The sequence below is a fragment of the Pieris napi genome, chromosome 3 (genome assembly GCF_905475465.1).
Source record: "Pieris napi chromosome 3, ilPieNapi1.2, whole genome shotgun sequence".
NCBI lineage: Eukaryota > Metazoa > Arthropoda > Insecta > Lepidoptera > Pieridae > Pieris > Pieris napi.
Window position 1 is genome coordinate 9682089 of NC_062236.1, and position 24401 is coordinate 9706489.

Consider the following 24401-nt stretch of genomic DNA (forward strand, 5'->3'; position numbering starts at 1 on the left):
TACTGTTATTGATTTTAAGAACCTTTGAAAATGATATGTATTTTTCTTTGTTTTGTGGGAGAACTTCTACCTGACCTTCATCAAAGTTTAAGGCATGTACGATAAAATGTGCATCATAATGGCTTAAATTGTGCAAGAAGACTGGTATAGTGTAAGGTACTCTAAATTTTTCTGAACAAACTTTATGTATGACCCCAACAAATTCCCCAGTAAACCAATCGTGGTAAATCATTGAATTCCCACACAAAATTTTATTACAAATATAACAATGAATAGATTTGCTAACTATATCTTGCTGAATTGGTGATATTTTATTAGCAACTTTTTGGAAACCAATTTTTTTAACAATTGTTGTCAAATTATCTTTCAGGGTTTCCATAAATTTTAAAGCACAGTTTTCACCAGTATATGTTACATATTTAGACAATTTATCATCGTATGAGCATTTAATGTAGTACCCAAAACTATACACATTATGTTTTTGTACATTTATTGTATGTGATTTTGAAGGATCGTTTGAACATGATGCTAAGGGACTTAAAAAAGCCTCAAAATCCGCATATATAACAAAAGGTAACATCAATTTACGTTGAAATTTATCAAAACTTAATTTATTTTCAGATACAATATCGCCCCACCAATTTTTTTTATTTTTATCTACGCTTGGTATTTGTGTACAAATATGTCTGCAATCATTTTTTTGATGGTTATTTAAACGTTCAGATGTTGAAAAATATTGTAAACAAAAGTCACATAGATATATAGCTTCCTTGGATTTCGAAACTTGACTACTTATTAATCGTGACATATTTTTTATATAACAATAATGACCGATTTTACCCTGTGTCAAATATAGTAAATTTATATGAGTCTGCATTTTATTCTTTGTAAAATACAATGGCCCAACAATACAATGCTTTTTTCTTTGTTCATTATATTCTAACCCAAAAACATTAATGCTTACATTATTAAGACTTTCAATTTTGTGTATATCCTTTAATTTGACTGGAAATTTAATATTACCGAACTTTAATTTATGACTGTATTTGGTGTATGATGATACTCTATCCGAATTTTTATGAATTGGAAATAAAGCAGATAACAGTGCCCACTTAAAACAGGCGTCATCAGTGTTTTTAACATTTATCACAGCTTTTTTTATTTTTATATCATGTGGTAACTCAATAAAGGATTTTCCTCTTAAAGGGTTAAATTGATTTAAATTCATATCCAAATGTAAAATTTTTTTCAGACTCCACCCACTATCCTTTCTCTCGAATGAATTTATATAGTTTATTAGAGATTTCGTGAGAGTTGTATAAAATATATTTAAATCATCACCAATACAAACAATAAAATTCATTGATTGGAAATCAAAAGTGTTCTTAATGTTTTTTGTCTCCTGAACAAAGTCACCATATAAAATGAAATTTATTTTTAAAATTGTATGATCTTCTATAGATTTATTTATTATTGTAAATATTGTATCTTTGACAGATGCAAGAAATAACTCTGGTGTCTCAAACTGTAAATCATTTTGATTTTCTGAAGTTACTCTATAGGTTATTATTCTATTACCGAACGCAGTCTCAATTATCTTAACATTGGGTTTTATTGAATGTTGTTTTTTATTTACATTATTTTTATGTGCATTGCTCCTTAGATGATTAGCGAAATATTTTTTGGAAACATTTCTATTACAAATACAGCAAAATTTCATGTTAAAATTATTACCTTCATTCGATGTTGATTGCTCTTGTGAAGACCGTGAAAGATCCATGTTCGATCCAGATTTTATTCTTTTGATGTCAGCAGAGTTAATATCAACAGCTGCTTTCCTTTTAGTTCCACGACCCATTTGATCAACCCTGTCGAATAAAATTTTATTATATTTAACTGTTAGAAATGCGAATAGAGAAATAAAAAAAAAATTAAATATACATAGAAAATATGATTATTAAATATACTCACAGTTTCCCATCGAGTTCATCACATAGCACCATCATTCTTTGATCATAAAATGGGTGATTTAAATCATTTCTTTCTATTTCCTCACAAACGTTGAAAAGTTCAATTGTATCAATGGATAAGCTTTCAAATTCATGATCCATTTCATCAAAAAAAAACACTAACACATTCTTGAGACATTGTATATATGTATTCGTTTCACAACTGTTTTTTGTCTCACACTTTTAACCTTAATGCGCAAAGGTCTTCAACAAAAAGCACAATGATTGACTTTGTACAATGCAACATAGTATTTATACTAGTGGAAAACTGAAACATTACTTAATTATATAAACATATGGTATTAAAATCTGAAGCATGAAGAAACTAAATGAAACTAATTTTTAAAACTGTAACGTTTTACACTATCTTCCTCGGATATCCCCTTTGTTATGTTGTATACAATATCCTTTATCTGAACATCAATGTTGGAATCGTTTTTCATATAATATTTAACACGAATATCTGCATTTTTCCAATGTTGTGCCACTGGGATTTCTTTTAACTTTTTTAAACTATATAATTCCATTTTCACAAGTATGTCAGCGTCCATTCCATCATCTTTATCAGTCGATATATATGAAATGCTTCCCTCCTTCCCTGCACGGCCAACACTTGAAGAAAGTTTAGTTTTTTTCTTCTTCCGGTCAGGTTCTTGAAGAAAAAAGTCATCTAAACGATTGGTCTTCTTATTTTTATTTTCTGTTATGTTTAAAACCTCTTCTTCATCATCAGATAAATTATAATAATTATATGGTCTGAAACATTTATCCACATCTTTCAGGTTGTATGAAGACTGAAATATAACATAAACAAATCAAAATGCGTTTCAAAAAATAAATAGGAATTATTAAAGAATTTACTGAAACCAAATTTATAAAATTTAAATAACTTACCTCCATTGTTGTTTATTATTTCAAACTTTCAACCACTTCACTTTTGTCGAACTTAGAGCACAATACTAAATCTTTCTACAAGTATCGGGTTATATAGACTGGTAATGGATATCATTATCTAGTTACGATATTCAACTCGACTGCATGTTTGAACAAGTATCCATACCTATCAGTAAAATGTGGATAAGAAATACAAAGGGCACTCTAAATACCCTTTGCAATCTTAATAGTCATTGCATTTTTAAAATATTTTTGAAATAGATAATAACAGAAATGTGTGTATCTAGTAGTTTAGCAACCACATATCCGTATAATTATTATAATATTAAGAACAATAAAATATATTTACGAATATGAAAATATAAACGAATAACCTTATCAGGTTTTTATTAACCTTCATTACTTTTGAAGTATATTTTAGGACAGGTTCCTAAGAGATGTATTATAGGTTTTGTGAATAATACAGCATTCAACGGTAGTTATGTTAAAAATCCTTTCAACTTTGAAAATTTTGGTATTTGCTCATTTAGCCTATATATAGATGGTCAACAGATACCTTCAAAATCGTTACAACCATCATTTCCAAACGATGTATTTACTAGCGCATACCACACCCTGTACTCAGGCACCGGTATACATTTTCTTAACGAAGGTAATGGAATATCGAGGGAACAATATTCAAATGGATACTGTTTACTAGCTTTTGATTTAACACCTGACTTGTCGGCTAACTCTAATGTGCATTGGAATCTTGTACGCCATGGTAGTGTAAGAATGGAAGTAAGATTCGAGAGCGCATTGACTGAAACAATTAACTGTGTAGTTTACGCAGAGTTTTCAAATATTATAGAAATAGATAAGAACAGAAATGTATGTGTGGATTATAGTAGTTAAGCAATCACTTATGTAATTATTATGATATTAAGAATAATAAAATATAATGTAATCAAATATGACATGGTTTTTATTTACCTTCATTACTTTTTTTACAAAGAGACTCATTACTTATGTTGAGATCATATTATGTGTGTTTAAATACATTGGTATAAATATGAATTGATAGTAATAAATGTAGTCAGTAAAAGAGTGAAAGAGTAGGGGAGTAAACGCGTATTAAAGTATGAACACACTAGAAGTGCAAATGAGTCTTCGTAGAATACATCCCAGCCTCCAGAGCAACGTATATCCTTCAAATCGATTGCCGATGTATGCTCAGGTGCCAGCACTTATCATATGCAATCTTGACCCTGATTCACAGCCGGGGTCTCATTGGGTGGCTATTCATATAAACGTCGAAAGAGTTGGGGAATACTTTGATTCGTTTGGACGTAAACCTATTGAAGCAATAGAAGGATTTTTAAGGAGGAATTGTTGCATGTGGAGATACAATAACCTTACGGTTCAGGATTACCTATCGGCGGTGTGCGGAGAGTACTGTTTGGTATACATATATTACAAGTTCAGGGGGATGAGATTAGAAGACTTCCTTAGAAATTTTACGTGTGACTCAGAGAACAATGATACGGTGCTAGTAAATTTGTATAGAAATATAATGGACATATAAATAAAAGAATAATACCTGGAATAAAAATGTTTTATTTAAATATGTAACCCTTACATCTAATTTTATTATAGATAATGGTGTTAATGTAGGTATATTTATTGTTGTTTGCTTAGACCCGTAGGTAAGGTTAGGTTAGATATAGTTTATTATATTATATTATTCTATTTTTCTTTTAGAGCCATAGATCGGGTTAGTGAATGTAGGAAAGTAGATAACGATGCATTCGTACTGAGTCATTAAGTAATTAGATAATGAGTGGGGATTTCGTGCAGGAAATAGTAACTGATAAGGTGGTGATTAGTAAGTAATTAGCAAGGTTTTGGGAAAGCTATCTCTGGAACGGTTAGAGCTATCAGTTCAGGAGTGAGTGCATTCGACTCCGCACGTCCTGTTTAGTGGGGTTAGAGTACAAACTTTTTTTTTTTTTTTTTTTTTTTTAGGCGGGCGCTGCCTCCGAAACAGCTTTTTTTACCGAAGCAGTGGGTGAGGCAGTGCCCGGGAATCCATACTACTGTCATGGTACGGATTTTCATACAAATTGAACGAACGAAATCTGATAATCGCTAAGGTCACGTGGGAACCTAAACTGTCTCGTTTTTTCGATGTCATGGTACGAATTAGCGATGCATCTCAGTTGTAGGTTGTCAATAGGCTCGCAATAAGAGCTCATGGTAGGCCCCCAGATCGACGAGGGAGCTAGTAGTTGATTGTTTATCAGAATGCCAAATCGTAAAATGACTGCTTCACGACTGATTTGAGCGCGACCGCCGCTGCGAAAACCGCTGTGTGAGTTCGAAAAGTGAGTTACAGAATCGCAAGGCTGACCTTTGCTCGCTCACCTTATGTTAGATGCGGCCTATTGGAGCACAAGGAGGCTATTGAGCCCACGTTTGAAAGAGTTCATTCTGACTCTAGGCTTCCCCAGAAAGGGATTCTTTATAACGAAAACAAACGGGCAGGAGGCATATCTGATGTTATGTGATACCGCTCATGGACACTCAATGCCAGAGGGCTCGCAAACGCGTGTGTTTTAAGAATTGGTTCTTTCCTTAAGGACTCTAAGTCGAATTCATCAATACCCTTGTGGGTCTAAGCCTCTTCAATTACACTTTGCCATCGCAATCTATCTAGTCCCCGTGTCCAATTGCGAACCCCTATTGTTTCGAAGTCCGTGACAACTCCATCCCACCAACGCAGCCTCGGTCTACCGGGTTTTCTCTTGCCACCGGGTTGTGAGTTCAGTAAGGACCTTGGGGTTCTGTCGTTCGCCATTCGCCATTCGGCGCACATCGATATATCTAAGTCGCATTGGGTTCGGAAATACTTCAGTGGGCAGCTGGTTCCACACACTCCTCTTTTGCTATTTAACAAGAAATTATCGAAATAGCTATTATCGCTTAATAGCATGGTTATTTACTAACTGCTATAGGTACTTAATCATGGTGACATTACGCAATCGACACCTGTTCATTATTCATTCATTCACCTATGTTTATGATTTCAATTCAATATTTTTAATAGGTCATAGATAACATTCATGAATTTATTATACATAGTGATTCACCTGATTGAGACCAGTTTATTTCAAAACCGTGTATAGTTTTTAGAAATCAAACAGTAACTGTTACAAATCGTTTTTCAGAATACAATCTAGTTAAATGTATAATATCGGTTTGTCTTTGTACAGTTTTGGGAAAGATATTTGTACTATTACTGAATCGAAGGTAATTTTATCTTTAAACATGCTTATGCGTGTTTTCCCAGCATAAGCTTAGAATTAATAAGCGCTGCCCTGCGATTCTGTAACTCACTTTTCGAACTCACACAGCGGTTTTTGCATCGGCGGTCGCTCTGAAATGAGTCGTGAAGCAGTCATTTTATGATTTGGCATTCTAATAAACAATAAACTAAAAGCTCCCACCTTTTCAGAATGCCAAATCATAAAATGACTGCTTCACGACTGATTTGAGAGCGACCGCCGATGCAAAAACCGCTGTGTGAGTTCGAAAAGTGAGTTACAGAATCGCAGGGCAGCTTAAAATAAATAATTCTAAAATTACGTTCATTAGGTAAGTGCCTTGTAATCCGGTAAACTGTACTACATGTAGTGCATGTAATCATTGTTAATAATTATACTAAAAACTGTTTTATTACTGCTATAAATATTTACTAAATGTTAGTTGATAAAAACGACACTGTTTAGTTTTAAAAGGTTTTTTTTAATTAATACTTTAACAAGAATTAATAATAAACCTAACACATTTGCAACGGGCGAGTTACTACTAAGCTATCCACGCAAGCCTTAAACCCCTAACTCCCTCAAAGGCCGGCAACGCACCCACTAAAAATGGGTGTCTATGGGCTGCGTGGACTGCCCTTTTTGGTCGTCCCGCAAGCTCGTTTGCGTTTGCGTTTGCGTATTATAAAAAATAAAAAAAACTAAACTTGGCGCTATAGCTTTTCGGTCTGGGCCTCAGATTTCTGTATCTGTTTCATTTGTCAAACTAATAGGCAAGTAACCAGCTTGGGCCTGACACACGCCGTCGACTTTTTGGGTCTAAGGTTTCGGTTTCCATACGTTTTCCTTCAGAGATGAGAGCCACACACTGAATCCACTAGAGCAACATGCCAGGCAAGCATAATCAAAGAAAATATTGAACTAAGAATATGAAACTAACCTCAAACTGTTGGTATCGAAAGAAAATATTCATTTCTTTCACAAATATATCTTCGTTATGCTACTGTAACTATGATGTTATTAAAAGCCGTTATGACAATCTATCAATAAATCAAGTATCAATACAAGAACAAAAACGTATCCGCTGCTTGAGTAAAAACACAGCCTTATTGGGTATGACGCGTCATTGATCGCTGTGAGATTTTAATGTACTATTCTATGTTTAGTGGTTAAGATCATGTGTTCGAGGCTCAGTTGTGTACTAGAGGTATGCCTATAAAATATGTAATGAGGGAATTAGGGTGAGATTTAGAAATGAAACGCGTAGTATTCGGGTGAGAATTAGGGTGAGATTTAGAAATGGAACGCGTAGTATTCCGTATTATATATTAGCCGTCTAAAATTCGTAATATTAGCGCGTTTAACCAATTCAAAAGGGCATTGAAGATACATATCAGAATGAGTCTGGTAGACTAAAATTAGGACGGCTAATGGCGACGTGTATCTCGTATATATTAAGTTTCTCATGTAAATATATTCATTTTTTTGTAATGAGAAATAAAGTTCATTAAACATTGTATTAGAATTCCAGAAATATAATACGAGGGATAAGATACTATTGATGAATATTCATTTGGTCTATTGGATACTTAGCGCTCAATTTAAGGGAATGAAGAAAATTTTATTAAAAAGAATTTTGTCATTATAATGAGATTTTTGAGACTGGTCTTTATAAAGGGACTTTGGTTCTATGTTGCACCGATTATCGTAACAAATCAAAAAATTTTCATACAAAATTTATATTTATATAATACCTATAGAGATAATTTTAGTACTATTAAGATACACTATTTTTGTATCGGGTATTTATAGATTTGTCTTTGTTTTCTTTAAAATACAGTTGTTATTATTTCTTTGAAAATTATTAGATCATCATGGCTTAGTGGTGTCTCAGCCGGCTTGTTAACTTTCAACCAATAGAAATTTACGTTAAGTTTTTGGACGTCAAAAACTGACCTTTTAGCTTGGGAGATGGGTAAAAAAAAAATACTAACAGGTTACAACGAACTCTGTGTAAAAACATCCTAACCGACACATAATTTAACTTGCAAATTACGTTCTATACCAATAATCTAAAGTACACATTCAAACAACCATCGACCCAGCAGATGTTAGCGATACAAATATTAGGGGAACTAAGGCATAAAAACTGGTCAGCCAATCACAAAGCTCGATTATAGGCTATCTCATTCCCGCATCGATCGCACTGTTCTTCTAATGCTTTTTTTGTCATCTTATTCTAATTCCTCATTCAAATGGTTTGAGTCGGATTCCAGAGGCGCGTAACCTTTAATTATTTATTTTCATTTATGGCAATGCTATGCAGTTGTGAATAATCAGTGTCGGTAATGGTTCTATGTTCTCATGTGATTATTTTGTACAATTATTGCTCTTAATTGTGGTAATAAGAGGTACGTGCTTTAATTACGAGCGGTTTGGTGTGATTAAAAATTACTGACTTTGGATATAAATAGTCAGTGCTTTTTCTTAGTATTTTAATTAACCTTTTTATTTTATTTAAATTGTGAAAATTTACATACAACGTAATTAATTGCACTCATGAGTAACGTAGTATATGTAGTCATCAAGGCGATGTTTACTTTTTAGAAAAAGCATATAGATAAATATGTAAATGGTAATAATTCTTAAAATCAAAAAACGTTATCGAATAGTCAGTCAGGTGTAAAAAACAAACATGCATTCAAAACACTTCATTAGTGATATCAGAATAAATGCATCTCTTAATTATCGAAAACAATTATTTTGACAGCTAAAAAATATTTATCTCAAAAAATAATTTAATTATTAAGTTTTTAATTAGTTAATATTATTTGTTACTTAAACGTCTATGGTTGGTATACACACATTACACATTGAATAGAGGTAACGTTATTTAATGTTCTACTTTAAGGCATTAGACATTTTATACCATTTATTAGACATTTTATTTATAACACTTATTTATACGTACTAGGATTGATTTTTTTTTCTTTATTTGCTCAATCTCAAGGCACTTTCTCTTGCGAACTAACAAACTGTGGAATCGACTTCCGGCGGGGATCTTCCCTGAGAGATACGACCTCCAACTATTGAAAGGTCGCTAAGGTCGGCAACGCACCCGCTAAAAATGGGTATCTATCGACTGCGTTGACTGCCCTTTTTGGGCGTCCCATAGACTCGTTTGCCCCCTATTACAAAAAAATCAGAGAGAAAGAGAGTTACATATATTGTTTTTTCTATGTCTAGTCTAAAATATTGAATATTTACTGCGGTATGGCTCTTCAGGCACCAAGGTTTCTCATTGATATATTGGACCATGTATTTTTACGTATAAGTTTTTTTTAAATGCAAATTTTGGACACTTGACTGATTACAGTGACAATCAATGACAATTTGACTAGACGCCTTAAGACTATTTAATAATTTGTCTGTAATATGGAAAAGTCTATATCAAAATGTCACATCGAAACAATTACGCGGGCAAGTCGACAGATGACATTGCCATTTCTCAGTAATTACAAAGGTTGATGATCTCTGTAACCGTTATCACACGTACTGAGGGCGAACAGCTGATATTACAAAATGGCGGCCGTAAGACGTCGCATCCGGCCGGCCTTGGCTTTGATTTAACTGATTCTGTGCGTGGGTATTCATTTAATATGTGGACACAAGGTATTAACATCCAGAAACAAAAAATAATCGCAAACAATGTCACAAACACTACCAGATGTATTAAATTCAAGATTAAAAAATAGTCACCCAAAGTATAAAACTTTGATAGCTTAGAACATTAATTCAATTGATATTGATTAAGTAATTCCAGTTCTACTCTTCCGTTCTACGCCCTTGATTTGAGAACTGGCAGTAAATGTATATTTCTTTTTTCACGTTCATAAGTGTACATTGTGTTACCTACATGAAGAAATGATTTTTGACTTTTTAATGGAAGAAATCCTGATGAAACTTTTTAATGACCATCGCTATACTATACCACACTTAGGTCCATATTCTTTGTATCTCAAATCACAGTCTTGAGCGCTGTCAAATATCTTGAAAGACATTCAGAAAAAATAGTTTAACATCTCTTAAAACTAGTCATGTTTGAGTAACGTCCTGCAATATGGCAACTAAAAACTATTGGGAACGGGTAATAACGAAGTTTTTACTATTGGATTGGAAGTCCTACCGAAAAGTTCTTGCCATATAATAAAATTTACTAAAAATGGTGTCTTGATGACGTACTGACGTGATTGGTCGATTTTTAGAAACAAAAATCTTTTATTACGGTACATTTTACAATGTATAAGAGTGGGGCGTTTCTAATAACCATAATGGTATATTCAATTATTATAATTCGATATTTTAAATGCAAATTAGTTTGTGTTTCCTGTATAAAAACTGCAATTTCGTAATAAAGCAAATATTTTCTCATAGCCAAGAATGGAGTCAGGCCATAAATCTAAAAAATCGCCTCAGAAGGGCATTACTTAATAATGATAATTAAACGCTAATAACACTGGCAATTCTATGCGCATATTTGAGATGTGCCAAACAAGGACACGGGTGTTTCCGTATTGAATCATAGTTGTGTGGGGTAACTGATACGCGGTCGGCGTTTTAAAACTTCAGTGTAAAAATGTCCTGTGTGTTCTGACCGTTTGGATACTTTAAGCAATCTGTCTGTTAACTTTTGCATAAAAATATATATACTAACCTTAAAATTACTTGCTATGTTACTGACTTAGCAAGTGATGAAACATTTGCAAAAATGTAAAGTAAAGAATCAATACGTGTAACGAAACGTTTAAGTAGGTATATATATTATGACTGAGTCAAATAAAACGTTTCTTATCAAGTGTTTTAATTAATATTATAATAAAGTGAGCAAAATTAAAGGAAGAGTGCCTGACGTGTCTGACATGACTGGCGTAAGTGTCTGACGATACTCTCGGGGTGACGATTTAAGTAATCACCAGCTTATAAAACTAAAAAAAGCCTGAGTGAGCAATATGTACAGCCTTGGCTCGTAGTCTTGCTTGATAATGTATAAAATGTAAAATACAATCGTAACGATAATTACGCAGTTATTCTCATTTCCAATTGAACTTTAATTACACTTAAAATTGCTGTAAAAGCTACAATAGAGCGTTAAACTTTAGCATTTCAAAGGGATATTAATATCGCAAAAACTAAAGGACAATACAACAAAAATTATACAGTAAAATACTACTTAATGTGTACAAAAGAGGATGAATCCACGTCTCTCTGGAGGTGCCGAGTTTCGCGGCTCGACTGACAAGAGCTCTTTGAGAACAAAAGATTAGCTTATCGCGACACTGAGTGAGTAATTTAAAAACCGTGTGTTGTGCCAAATGATTTCATTTATTTTATATATTTTAATGAATGATAAACAAATTATATACAAAATTTTATTACAACCATTATTGATCTCAGTGGTGATGAAATACATATTCAATCAAAATGTGGCGCAGACACTGGTTTACATTAAACATTAAAATTGTCTTTTGATTATAAAAAATATTTATTTTTACCCTAATGGTTTAAGGCATTGCTTATAATATATACTTCTTCAATTGGAATTTCGTTTCTGTAATTGGTTATATATAGACATTTTTAATTTAATTAACTTAATAAACATAAATTATTTAATAATGCTCTGGATACAGAGTTTTCTGTTACAATGTAATTTTTTATGATAATATCGTCTTCAATATTCACTCGGTCTTCACAATATCCATATACTGAGAAGGACACAGGTTTCTATATATTACGAATACTTTAATGGACAATAACTACAGCCCTTAAATCGCTTAAGTCTATAACTTGTTAACCGTTAGTTTGAGTCAGCGGCCTTGACGCAGTCTAATCGCAGTTTCAGCCAATCAGTAGGCAGCGCACGTACGTCCTTTGTATACTGTTGTTATGTTATTTTGACAATAAATTATTCAACTAGTATATGTTACTTCTATTGCGGTAGCCAATCAGCTTCGAACTCGGAAGTTCGATGTTTGAATTTGACATGTTAGAACTAAAACTTCCTTCATAGACAATGTCATCTGTCAGTTTAACTGGCGTTGGATTTTGATAGCATTTTGTTTATAACTTATTTTCGATAAATCAAGTGGAGTTTATATTATGACTGCCAGTATAATTGGAGATATAAGTTAAAGCTTTACGAATTGAATTTATTTAACAATTTCCGCGTAATAAGTTCAACAGTCGAGGTGTTCGGGTTAATTTCCTACACATTGACAGATGAATTATCACCGTTTCCCGAAATGAAACCTTGACTTGTGACCACTTCCGTAGAGTCAATTTTGAGCCAAAAACGTGTGGTGAAATTTAGCTGTCAGACTTAACGACTACGCTTCCTTACTTTTAATCATTAAATGCCTATATTTATTTCTTCTATAGATTAAGCTCGCGCAACTTCTTAAATATGGTAGCGTAATAAACATTTTTGTTTTAGTGTGTAAAGACTTGAATCCTTCAAGAAAATAGGGTACCAATTCTTAAAAGGCCGGTAACGCACTCGCCTTCTGCGGTTTGACCCCGTCGACAAAAAAAGTTATTAGATAATATACACATCGCTACTGTGAACTCACTCTCGGAACATATAAAGATGTATGACGTATGACGATAACGTCTTTGTTAGCGGACTTTGTTGCAACAGACTGTTTTGGCCTTTGGTATCGCAAACAACCTTGGTCTTCACCGTCGCACATATCCCATAGGTACAAAACCAAATTCTTGGAGAGCACTTGGGTTGCTCACCGTTAAATATAATATTTATAACTGTAAGTCCCATGTAAAATATAAAGGTGTTGTCAATTGGCTGTCAGCGAGACTAAATTCTTATTTGTAGCCGTTAAGATAAAAATGGAAAGGTTGGTCACCTCTGACAAGCCATTAACAAGAAAGCACAGTTAACGCTCTTCAATGCGACTACGAATACGTAATGTGTAATTATTTTTTTATTACAGCGTGTAGGTTCGTTGGCACTAATTATAATATTGAACCAGCGGGTGTTTTGCTTCAGTTACTTCTTGATCATTTTAATATTCTACGCTTTTTGGTAACGAATCTTTTAAATTACTAGCATTTGAACCAATACGACTTAGAGTCCTTTAAGATAAGAGCGTACCAATTCTTAAAAGGCTGGCAACGTACTTGCGAGTCCTTTGCCAGTGTGACTGTCCTTGGCTTGAGCGTACCAATTCTTTAAAGGCCACGTACTTGCCAGTCTTTTAACAGTGCGAGTATCCATGGTATGAGCGTACCAATTCTTAAAAGGCCAACAACGTACTTGCGAGTCTTTTGAAAGTATGAATGTCCATGGTATGAGCGTACCAATTCTTAAAAGGCCGACAACGTACTTGCGAGTCTTTTGAAAGTATGAATGTCCATGGTATGAGCGTACCAATTCTTAAAAGGCCGACAACGTACTTGCGAGTCTTTTGACAGTGTGAATGTCCAGTGGCGGCAGTTTGACATAACAGACGAGCAGGAGGCCGGTTTATTTGTATAAACTACTTTTTTAGTAATAAATAAATTGATCCCATAATTTAACTTAAAGTAGATACTTATTGTCAAAGCCAAACCCATAGAAATTATACTTCCATATATTTCTTTATATTCCTTCTTCATTAACTACCATTATTTATTCAACACCTTCCAAGAAAAATTTAAATGGCAACAAATTAACGACTAAAATTAATTAAAATAGTAAATTCCAGAGGTAACCAACCTAAACGCTTGCGCAGCTGCGAAATTAGCCTTTTTACAAACATAGATGGCGCTGATGACATTTACCGACATAGGAAATATTGTAATTGATCTGCAATCATCACATCACCTGCACCTATATGATTATACCTTCACGTTTTATTATTACATAGTGTTTTAAATACACATAAATGAAAAAGAGGTTTTAGGGGGTTATTTTACTATGGTGGAAATGCAATGCAAAGATGAAAAAAAAATGCTTTGTACAGGAACATTATTAAAAAATCCTGTTTCCATTATTTTCAACAAATACTAAAAAGTCTAATGGAGGCGATATAAGTTAAATTAACTAAAATACATTGTGTTTATTATTCACTTACAGCATAGAGATGCAATCAAAATTTACCTATATCGACAAACTTTTTTCACCTTTGAATATATAAAACTGGTCATTCAAAATAGTTGACTAATATCCAAGATAGGAATTGCGCATGTATTTTAGAGTGAATTTCATGTGTTTTGGCATTTTTTTACAGCTCTTACAGTAGTATTCGTTATATTTCAGTCAATTCTTATAATTAATTATAATTATACACCATAAGAATCACACTATTGGTTGGTATAAAGAATAAATTGCATACATTTTGAATTGCATCGAGACATTCAATCGTCACCCGTCAGCGATATCTTCGAACTTATCTCCATAAGAACCTTGACCGTTGGGCATTAATTACGAATATAGTACGCAACTTATATTAATAAATATTAGTAGGTACATAACTTGGCTACCAGAGTTCACCCTGTGCTATAAATTTAATCAGTTTTTTACTTTTTAAATATAAATAAACAAGCAATTGATAATATAAGATAGTCTATTGGCTTTTGTTGATAATAAACTACGCTTTTCCAGGTTTACAAAGCTCACTCATTGCATGTTTCAATTATTAAAAAATTGAAAATTTCAGCAAATTTTAAGAATGAAAACTACCATTTTTATCAATAAAAAATGATGTCACTGTGTTCTTTTGTTTTAGATTATTTATGATTGAAATTTAATTATGTAAACAAAAATCTTTTATATCACTTGTTTTTACAGGTCTAGAACGGGTGGCAGAGGAGTTGATGGGTCGAAGAAAATGGAAACTGTATCAAGACGCATTGATTCCAAAGCAGCTAGAGGGCGAGCAGTCAAGCGGAGACGAATCCATGCCTGCCACAGACCACCCGCCCGCTCTCAAGATAAAGACCATAGAGCAGATCAACGAGTCAGAGGAGGCCGACGAACCGGTCAGAAAGGTTCGTTCTTTTTTCAAATTTATCAAGAAACACTACAGTTGATGCACGTGTATGTTGAAGCCTAAAGAAAGAATGAAATTAAACAGTACCAGAAATGTTCTTATTATCACTGTTTTTGCTATTAGACATGGCAGAAAATAATTTTCTCCTTTTTAGTTTTGATGGTATATTTCCTACTAAAAACTTGAACAAGGTACGCAGTAGCTACTTACCAGCTAAGAAGCTCTTTAGCTCAACAGAGCAAATTTGATGCTAACAACAGGTTTACAATGTAGGTCAAAATTGCTTTAAATTTTTCTTCAAGAAAGTCAAGAATATAAGAGTTCAATACTTGGTTAGATTAAAATATATTTTTACATAAACATTGCTTTGTAATATCTGTAGAAGGCTTTACTATTTTTACGGCTTTTGGCAGGCGTTAAACTTAGGTAAACAGTTGGAAACACAAGAGAAATTATCACTTGACTGATTTCAGTCAGAAAATGTTTCTGACTGAAATCAGTCATAGTTATAACTGTCGTATAGTTTTTTTTTCTTTTTCTAGCCAACCTTGTTCAGATGAGGTTTAATTTAAATTACAAGCTTTTTCTTAAAGTGTATCGTATATTAAGCACGAGGCGATCAACCAATAGATTAGTCCTTTTTTATAGGTAGATATTATTCTATTAAAACAGCTAGGTAGGTACCTAGCTGTTTATTCGTGAATTAAACCTGTGTGCCAGGATATTCCATACTAGATTGATTTGAATATTGTTCGATTGGAGTTTTCTAATTGCAGAGTTTATATATAAATATTTAATATAGAGTGTATATAAAAAACCGATAGAAATCAGAAACGTTTTAAAATTACAGGACTCAATCCTCGAAAGTCTTATCAAACGTCCAGCGACGGCACCCAAGGTAGAGCCTCAGGAGCCAGCAGACTGGAAACCAGCAGACAAGTGCTACTTCTGCGTCGACGAGCGTGGAGAACGGACGGACAGGGCGGAAGGGGCGGACGCCAGGGCGGACGCTAGGGCGGACGTGAGGGCGGGCGGCGCAAACGTAAGTAACGCCTCGGAAATTCGGTTCGCATTTTCGGTGACCTAATTAATCTGATTGATGTTGAGGTCGTTATACTACCGTGAATGTGAAAGTCGGTTCGTGTTTCGTTAAACAGATAGTGCAACCAAATTTCTAGATTTTATATCACTAGAAATTCCTGTGACTTTATGGTATAGGATAGATAAAGAAAAAACAAAACCCTTTTGATTGACTATAATTTTTATCGTCTCATACTTGTAATGAAGATATTAAAATAATCACTGGAACAATTAAAGTAGGGCGGTTGATATATCTCGTTATTTTATTTATATCTTTTATTATAATATAACTACCAGATTAAATCCATAACAGCAGTAGAAAATCAAGTAATTCGACAATTGAAAATATGCTAGAACTAAACCATTAAGGTATTTTAAAGTATTAAGCCACGTTAAACTTTCAAAAATATAGGGAATTAAAAATATATTTGATAGCAATACTAACGAAACAGAGGGCACACCAATATTATTATATCAGTCACTGTCATGGAAGCTTACGTTTATAGCGAATAAGAATTAGTTTTTGGATTTATTATTTATAAACAAAATTATTGGTGTAAAACTATCAACACTATTCTAATTATTCCAGCATGCTATACTATGCTAGTTTGATTAAAAAAAATAACGAAGCAACTTTGTGGTATAAAAGTTTTAATAAACACATATGTCTGCAGGCAATTTAAATACATTTAATACGAAGTAAAACCTTGAAATTAACAACCACAATAAACCCATTCTTACGCAGCCATTTAGATTACTAAGCAACAAGTAATTTCTTTTTTTCCTATTTCAGCAACATTTCTAAACATACCATTGTCTAAATGTTTTCATTGAATGAAGTTTTCTAACGAAGAATGCCGGGGGCACGCGTAGTTAATAGCCTGGGTAGGAATTTTAGAAACAAAAGAGAAAAAAATGGAAGAATGCAAAAAAATTGTTTTACCTCAAACAAAACACACGTTAGGGTTAGGGTTAGGGTAGAAGGACTCCTTTTTCCGCAATTAGACTCGTGGTTGGTCCGTTGTGCGTACGAGTCCTGGCTAATTTAGCCAGCCTAGCTCCTTCCAGAAGCACAGAAGTCTCCTGGGCACTTCACAGGCTTCCCGGAGCGACCTCACCGTTCCGAGGATTTTTTCACGTTGATTAGCCACAGCCTCGCATTCCAGGACTACGTGGGTGACTGTTTCTTCTGCGCTGAAACAGCCTCTGCACAGGGGGCTGTCTGTCGCGCCTAGGATAAAAAGATGTTTATTTAGGAGGCAATGACCCGTTATTGTCCCTAACAACAAAACACACGTGAAATAGACAAAAGATTTGCTCAGAACTGTACGCCATTGTTTGGTGGTTAGTAACTTGTCATTATAATCTCAGAGGACATATGTGTTTATTGTATAAGGTTGAAAATCTATACCCCACAGCTATTATAGATCACACAAAGCTGAAAATACGGCGCCAATATTTGAAACAATATTTCGTTTATTCCTTAGTTATACAATACTATTCATAAGGTATCAACCCTCTCCGTACTGGTTTTAAAACACTGTGTTACGGTAGGAAGGTTGTAGGTTTACCCAACAAACCACCAAAAATATTATTTTGACAATACAAAAACCAATAAACTAAGTCATAAATGACTCCTTTTTTCTTTATCTAAGCCTAATAAAAAATATTTAAGCTTGCCACAGCTTATACTTTATATAGGAAAGTTTTTTCAACTGGCTATTTTATAATTGAATAAAAGTAGTGCCAAGTATGTAATAACTCTTCTAGCGAATGCTGCAAAAAGCGTGTATTGTGAAGTTTTATTGCGAGTATAATTTTTTATGCCTCGATTGAATCTTTAACTTAGCTTATATACTTAGAAATAGAACATTCATCTACGATTAACTATTCTCATCTTCAAACTTAAGTAATAAACTTAATTTAGATTTTCTAATATAAGTAAAGTTTAACTCAAATTAAAAAACAAAATCGCAAATGCACACAATAAGCGGTTATGAACGAAATTATAAAAGTAGGTTCATAAAATATGTTAAAAGCATGATGATACAGTGTGAGGATTTTCGTCTAACATCAGAGCTTAGTTTTCTAAGTATTCGATAAATTAACATCTTTTTACTAAAAGATTGTAAGTAAATAGTTTTAATATACCAAAAAGCCTGACCATAAATAACAAGCATGTGTATGCCTTAGTATAAATGTATAAAATATAGTGTTCTGAAAATAATAATAATCAGTGGCGCTACAACCTCTTTAGGTCAGGGCCTCAGATTTCTGAATCTGTTTCATGATCATTTTTCAATCTAATAGGCAAGTAGGTGATAAGCCTCCTGTGCCTGACACACGCCGACAACGTATTGGCAAGCCAAGCCGGTTTCCTCACTATGTTTTCCTTCACCGTTCGAGCGAATGTTAAATGCGCACATAGAAAGAGAGTCCATTGGTGCCCATCCGAGGGTTAAACCTACGACCTCAAGGATGAGAGACCGCAGGCTGAAGCCACTAGGCCAACAGTGCTCGTTCTGAAAATATTCCTCTAAAATGACTAAGTTACGTCTTAATGGAATAATTCGAAATCAAAAATGACCATAACAAATTTAATTGCAGTCATTTATCATTATGATTCAGAATTCTTAGATTTTAAACTTTATTATTATTTTTCAATCATTCGATGATTCAAAATGATAATTGTGTCCTTGGCCTTTTGTTCTCGTGTTAAATCATTATTAACGATTATATCATCACAAGAACAATGGCTAACTATTGTTTTATTAAATTCGCGCAATTTGATATACGCAGAGCAGAGTTGGCTTGCTTGCTGATGCCAGCAGGTTAACACTGGGTACAACGCTCATCCCTGAGGTTGTAGGTACTCTAGATGGACCAATACCAAGCACCAATTTCGACTATGTGTTTGCGTGTTGTTCCCACGAGAATGTAAGTGTGTGCTCCTATTTCACCATGCCTCCTGCTGATAGAGGACAAATCTTTCTTTTTAATTTATGTTATTATTATTAATTACTTAAAATGTCACTTGGGACATGGTGTGATGGTTGCAGCTCCTTACAAACATTTTGTAAAACAAAAAAATGGCGATTAAAAAGAGTGGCGGAGAGTTTATTGCCAGTTCTTCTCTCCCGTTCTACGCCCTTGATTTGAGAACTGGCAGTAAATGTAAAATTAGAAGCATTAATATATATTTCTTTACTGTCAAGTCATAAGTGTACATTATGTTACCTATATGATTAAATGATTTTTTACATTTTTACAATGGACTTCCTGTCTATGTGCACTTTTTACACTCAAACGTACGTTGAAGGAAAAAATCCTATTAGAAAATTCAAATATTCACGAAACAGATACGGAAATCTGAGGCTCTCGGAGGAATCTTTAGAAGGCTGTAGCGTGATTCAATTCAATATAAAACGTCACATATCAATCTGAATTTGCATAATTATCATAGAATAACATAATGAGACTGTGACACATAGACTTTTGATTATATTTTAAATATTCATTTGTAGCATGAATGCATGCCTTCAAATAACAAAACGATTTAAATTTTCGTAAATCCCAACCTTAGTTAAAACGATAATTGTGACATACCTATCCGTCAGTCATTAAATAGCTTTGCTCACATACTCCTATATGATATCATCATCGCGGTGACACTTTTTCGATGCTGAATTTGTTTTTTATAAAATACTTTTCCGTACACGAGAATGCGGTTAACAAGATATCGCAACCTAGGGACACCTAATTTATAAACGTTGCTCGCTAAGGGAGAAGTGATCTTCCTTTTAAACAGTTGAAAGTTTGAATCTCCTTGGGAAAACCTCCATTGGTAGCCGATTCAATAGCTTCCTTGTAAACCTTATTGTGAAGAATTTAGAATATGTTTAAACTATATTTTATGTTAACAAATTTCAGCTTAGTTCGAATGAACAAGAATATAAATTTACATATGTTACTGACAAATTAAAAAAAAACTTGCTTATCATAACAATAAGTGATTAATTATATATTCATTTATGACTACAGTAAACGATATTTTAAATCAAACAAAAAAACACATTATAAACGTCAAGTGACCCTGTTTTTAAAAACAGTGTTAAAAAGGGCAAAAAACTTTCAAGTTTTGAAAATATGTAAAAAGCTATATAAAAGCGAAGTGTGAATTTTATGATAGCATAAATAAACGATATCTAGACTTTTTGATCTTATTTATTGTGACGGCATAATTATGCACAATACAATTTGGTCACGAACTATGTAAAAACGCAATTATTAAAAAAACAATGAATATTTGACTATTGGGGCATCATTATGACTGTATTTTTTAATTTAACTGCAATATAGAAAGGATATCTCTTAATAAATAAAATCGAACATTCTTTTGCCGCCATTGTGATGTGTTGGTATAAAATTTGATAAACCCTTTGATTTATCTTCGTGGTTAAATGCCAATTGTTATTTTGATATAATCTGTTGATTTTATCATAGTTGTTTCAAAAAGTGTTTGAGTCTCCCAGCGCTCCGTCCTGTACCTCCTTAGTCCTTCCGCTAATTGTTAGCTTAAAGCTGCAGCAGGTCCTCCTGAACTCTGTTAATCCAGCGGTACCTATTGCTCTTCGACCATTACACCAGCTTATGTAAACCTCCTTCACCGCCTGATCTTGACCCATGCGCGCAATGTGCCTTGACAGATGGGCCTTGTATTCGCCTATAATGTTGGGCTGGTCTTCTATTCCATTTTTGCGGACTCTCTATGACCCATCCTCCCTCCTTGTCGGCTCCTACATTTTACGCTGTAGTTAGCGATCCGTCACCAATAACTTTTGCTCCACTTTCACGGTTAGCTTATACTAAGACCTTGTGCACATAAAAAGATAAAGAAAGAGGTAAAAGAAAGTATGAAAAACAAAGACTGTTTACAGTTTTTTAGATTTCATAAAAACAATAAGAAACAGAAGGTATTCTTTATTTAGTTTTAATACAACCGTTCTTTACAGTTCGCTTTTCATTTTAGTCTTCCAAAAGAGAGAATGAGATATTTTTACTTTGTATCAACTGTCTTCATAGGCCGAAGCGTTTGCTTTTTTGTCCCGATCGGGTTGATATATTTTTAATATATTTAACCAATAAATTGTATTAAAAACTCCCTGGACACTCCCGTAACATAACCTTTTTATCTATTTTAACTTTAAGTCTTTAGAATATTTTTCAGCATTACATATTAGCTTTGATCTTAATAAGCTTTGATATATAATATATAAAATTCTGAATACCTTATTTACTAAAATATACATAAATCTCTTATGTATTTATAGGATAGTTTCAAATATTGTTTAAATATTGCTAATTTTGACAGCCGTCACACAGACAACATTGTCTGTGGTTCAAATGAAAAATAAGATGGAAGTTTTGCTTTTTAATTTGTCATTGTTGATGATTAATCAGGGAAAAATGACATCACAATTCTACTGTTTTGCTTAATAAATATTCGATCCTTAAACGGAATATTCTCTATCAGTGTTTAATAGCATTAAATAGTTTTTATTTAATGATGCAGGTGCGTAAATTATTGATTGATTGTATGTTTATTACGTCGTTAAGTCAATAAAACAAGATATATTTTTTTATAGCTTTTTTATTACATTTAAAGACAAAACATTCTAAATTCAAAAATGTGTCTTTATCTGTGCGTATTTATTGCAATTAAAGGCGTAATTAAGTTAATTACGCTGTTCATTAATTATTATCAAAGCTTACTTTGTCTAGAGCGCCATCTATCGATAAAAGAGTTAATGTCATAGAAAGCTCTTTGAAAAAAAAACGTTGACGTAAGGTTTTATTGCAAACTTAAGCTTTGTACACATATTTGCTCTCGAATCTTCAGTAAACCTCCCGGGGATCGATGTGTAGCAGCCGTTCAGTTTGTACGCGGTATTTTATAATTGCACCCAAAGTAAATAAGGGTTCATTATAAAATATTGAAGCATTCTTATAATTAATAACGACAGTGCATCCGTATCAACATTTCTAATCATTGTCTGGCCATAATTACAGTTTATTGTAAAACCCTTACAATTGCAATTATGTAGGTACCTTGTCTAAACCAAGAAGAAGAACAACCAGCCGGGTTGACCCTCGCGATTTCATACAAATCAGTGATCCGAACGCGATCGCTCGTATCGAGGGGGCTGTCGCAGATCCGGGTACGTTGGTCGGTAGCTAACCATAGTTTCAATTTTCAAAACAATGCCTTATCCATTTGCTGCGATTCCACGTCAAAGTAGAGAGTTGTATTTTGATTAATACGCGGGAAAGAGATGGGGTGCGTTTGATTTTTGTTCTGCTTTATTTTGAACCGTGTAGTTTAGGTATAAAGTTGACTTTCGCGAGCGCTAGTTCTGAAATAGTAAGCGTAGGCGTATAGTATAAAAGTAGGCAGTGGTCGGACAGAGAATTGAGTAGAGTGGATATTGTATAATTGTTCTTTTTTGAGTCGAGTGCCGCTTTGTGTTTGTGATAATTTTTAACTGCTATAAATTTCCTCATTTACGTATATCATGCGTTAATTTTATTATTGAACGAGAATGGCTCTGGTTCATGTACGCACATTACTTTAACAATTTTATTTCGTTATTTTTTGAACAGTTTTAATAAGAGTTTTGTTTGGTACCTACTTAAATTTGTTTGTTGCGTTCATTATTATGAAAATTGTTGCAAAGAAAAAACAATTGAATGCTACATAAAAGATATAATTTTATCGCTAGGTTTAGTTTTATCGTTTTATTAAGGGAATGTAATGTGTAATTACACAGCAAGACCACTTCAACCGTAAAATTAATTCAGTTCTCTTCATTTTTGTGATCTTAAATTTTCGTGTTATAACACCATTGCATGTTGTAATGATTTACTGGTGTAATTGTATGTTTTATAGCTTCGTATTAAAATTTTAATTGTACAAAAAGTGGCTTTATCGCGTCTATAAAATCATACTAAACTCTAATTGGTATAAATTAAGATGTACCTATGTCTGCGCAATTATATTTCCGTAAGCTCTCGTCGGGTAAATGATGCGAAAAAAAGTATAATAAATTAATTAACAGATTGAGCGACTCCTGTGCACTTAATATCCGATCGGTTAAACAGCATAGGCCGGACAGAAAAGCCTACAGGGGCGGTCCGCTAGGGGTGGAAACGGAGGAAAATTCACGTGTCAGACCCTCCCCTCGGCCGTACACGTGCGGCCAAATAGCCTCAGTGTACGCACGCCTTTACTAATCATTACCGCTCGTAAAAAAGAAAAATGAGCGCGCGCTTTTGACATTTCGGACTTTTTCGAAAAGAGAACGTCTAAGTGTTTTTCTTTTTTTTTAAATGGCGCGGTTTCGTGTTTAAGTGCCGGAAATGTTGTAATGAAAACAAAGTCAGTACATTGAGAGTGTTTCGTTTTTCTTAGTTTTTTTAGTGTGAAATGGATGGGAACAGAACATGAGGCGATTTCATGGTTAGTTTCATCTAATGTTCGATAGTATTTAATGGTATGAATTGTCAAAATGTATAAACAATTTATTTTTTCATAATGGAGATTTGCATGTGATAATTATGAAAATAATACTTCTATAATCTTAATATTATCTACTATTATCTTTAATAGGATTAACCGCAAAATTTAGGATACTTTAAGTACATATATCAAATGTCAGATGAAAACTCTCTTAGATAAATTAAATAAAAATCTATATGGTAACATTTAAGTCAAATACAGGTACATAAAAATAATAAACAAGTAGTATACATAAAAGGTCGTTTAAAAAAGAAAATGTTAGGTACTCTAAAAATGTAAGACATTTATGTATAAACAATGCTAATAATTTATTCACAATATATTCTGTAAAATATTTTTTTGGTTCCTAAGGTATTTAATAAATAATACTTATTTATTCATATTAGAATATATACTTAAATCGTTTATAGAGTAAAGAAAAGTCACTTTGACAACATACCTACATCCATAGATAAAATCTAATGCTAACATAAATTAATATAACGAAAAACAATAA

At 33.3% G+C, this 24401-nt stretch overlaps 1 protein-coding gene across 2 annotated transcripts in view; it reads left to right on the plus strand.

The window, feature by feature from the left end:
- Window positions 1-24401, plus strand: part of LOC125063154 (mushroom body large-type Kenyon cell-specific protein 1) — a 171879-nt gene that overhangs the window by 122083 nt on the left and 25395 nt on the right. For both annotated transcript variants that reach the window (XM_047669411.1, XM_047669413.1), the window contains 2 exons: window positions 15048-15247; window positions 16100-16291. In XM_047669411.1, the coding sequence (XP_047525367.1) occupies window positions 15048-15247; window positions 16100-16291 (392 nt within the window). The remainder of the gene's footprint in view (window positions 1-15047; window positions 15248-16099; window positions 16292-24401) is intronic.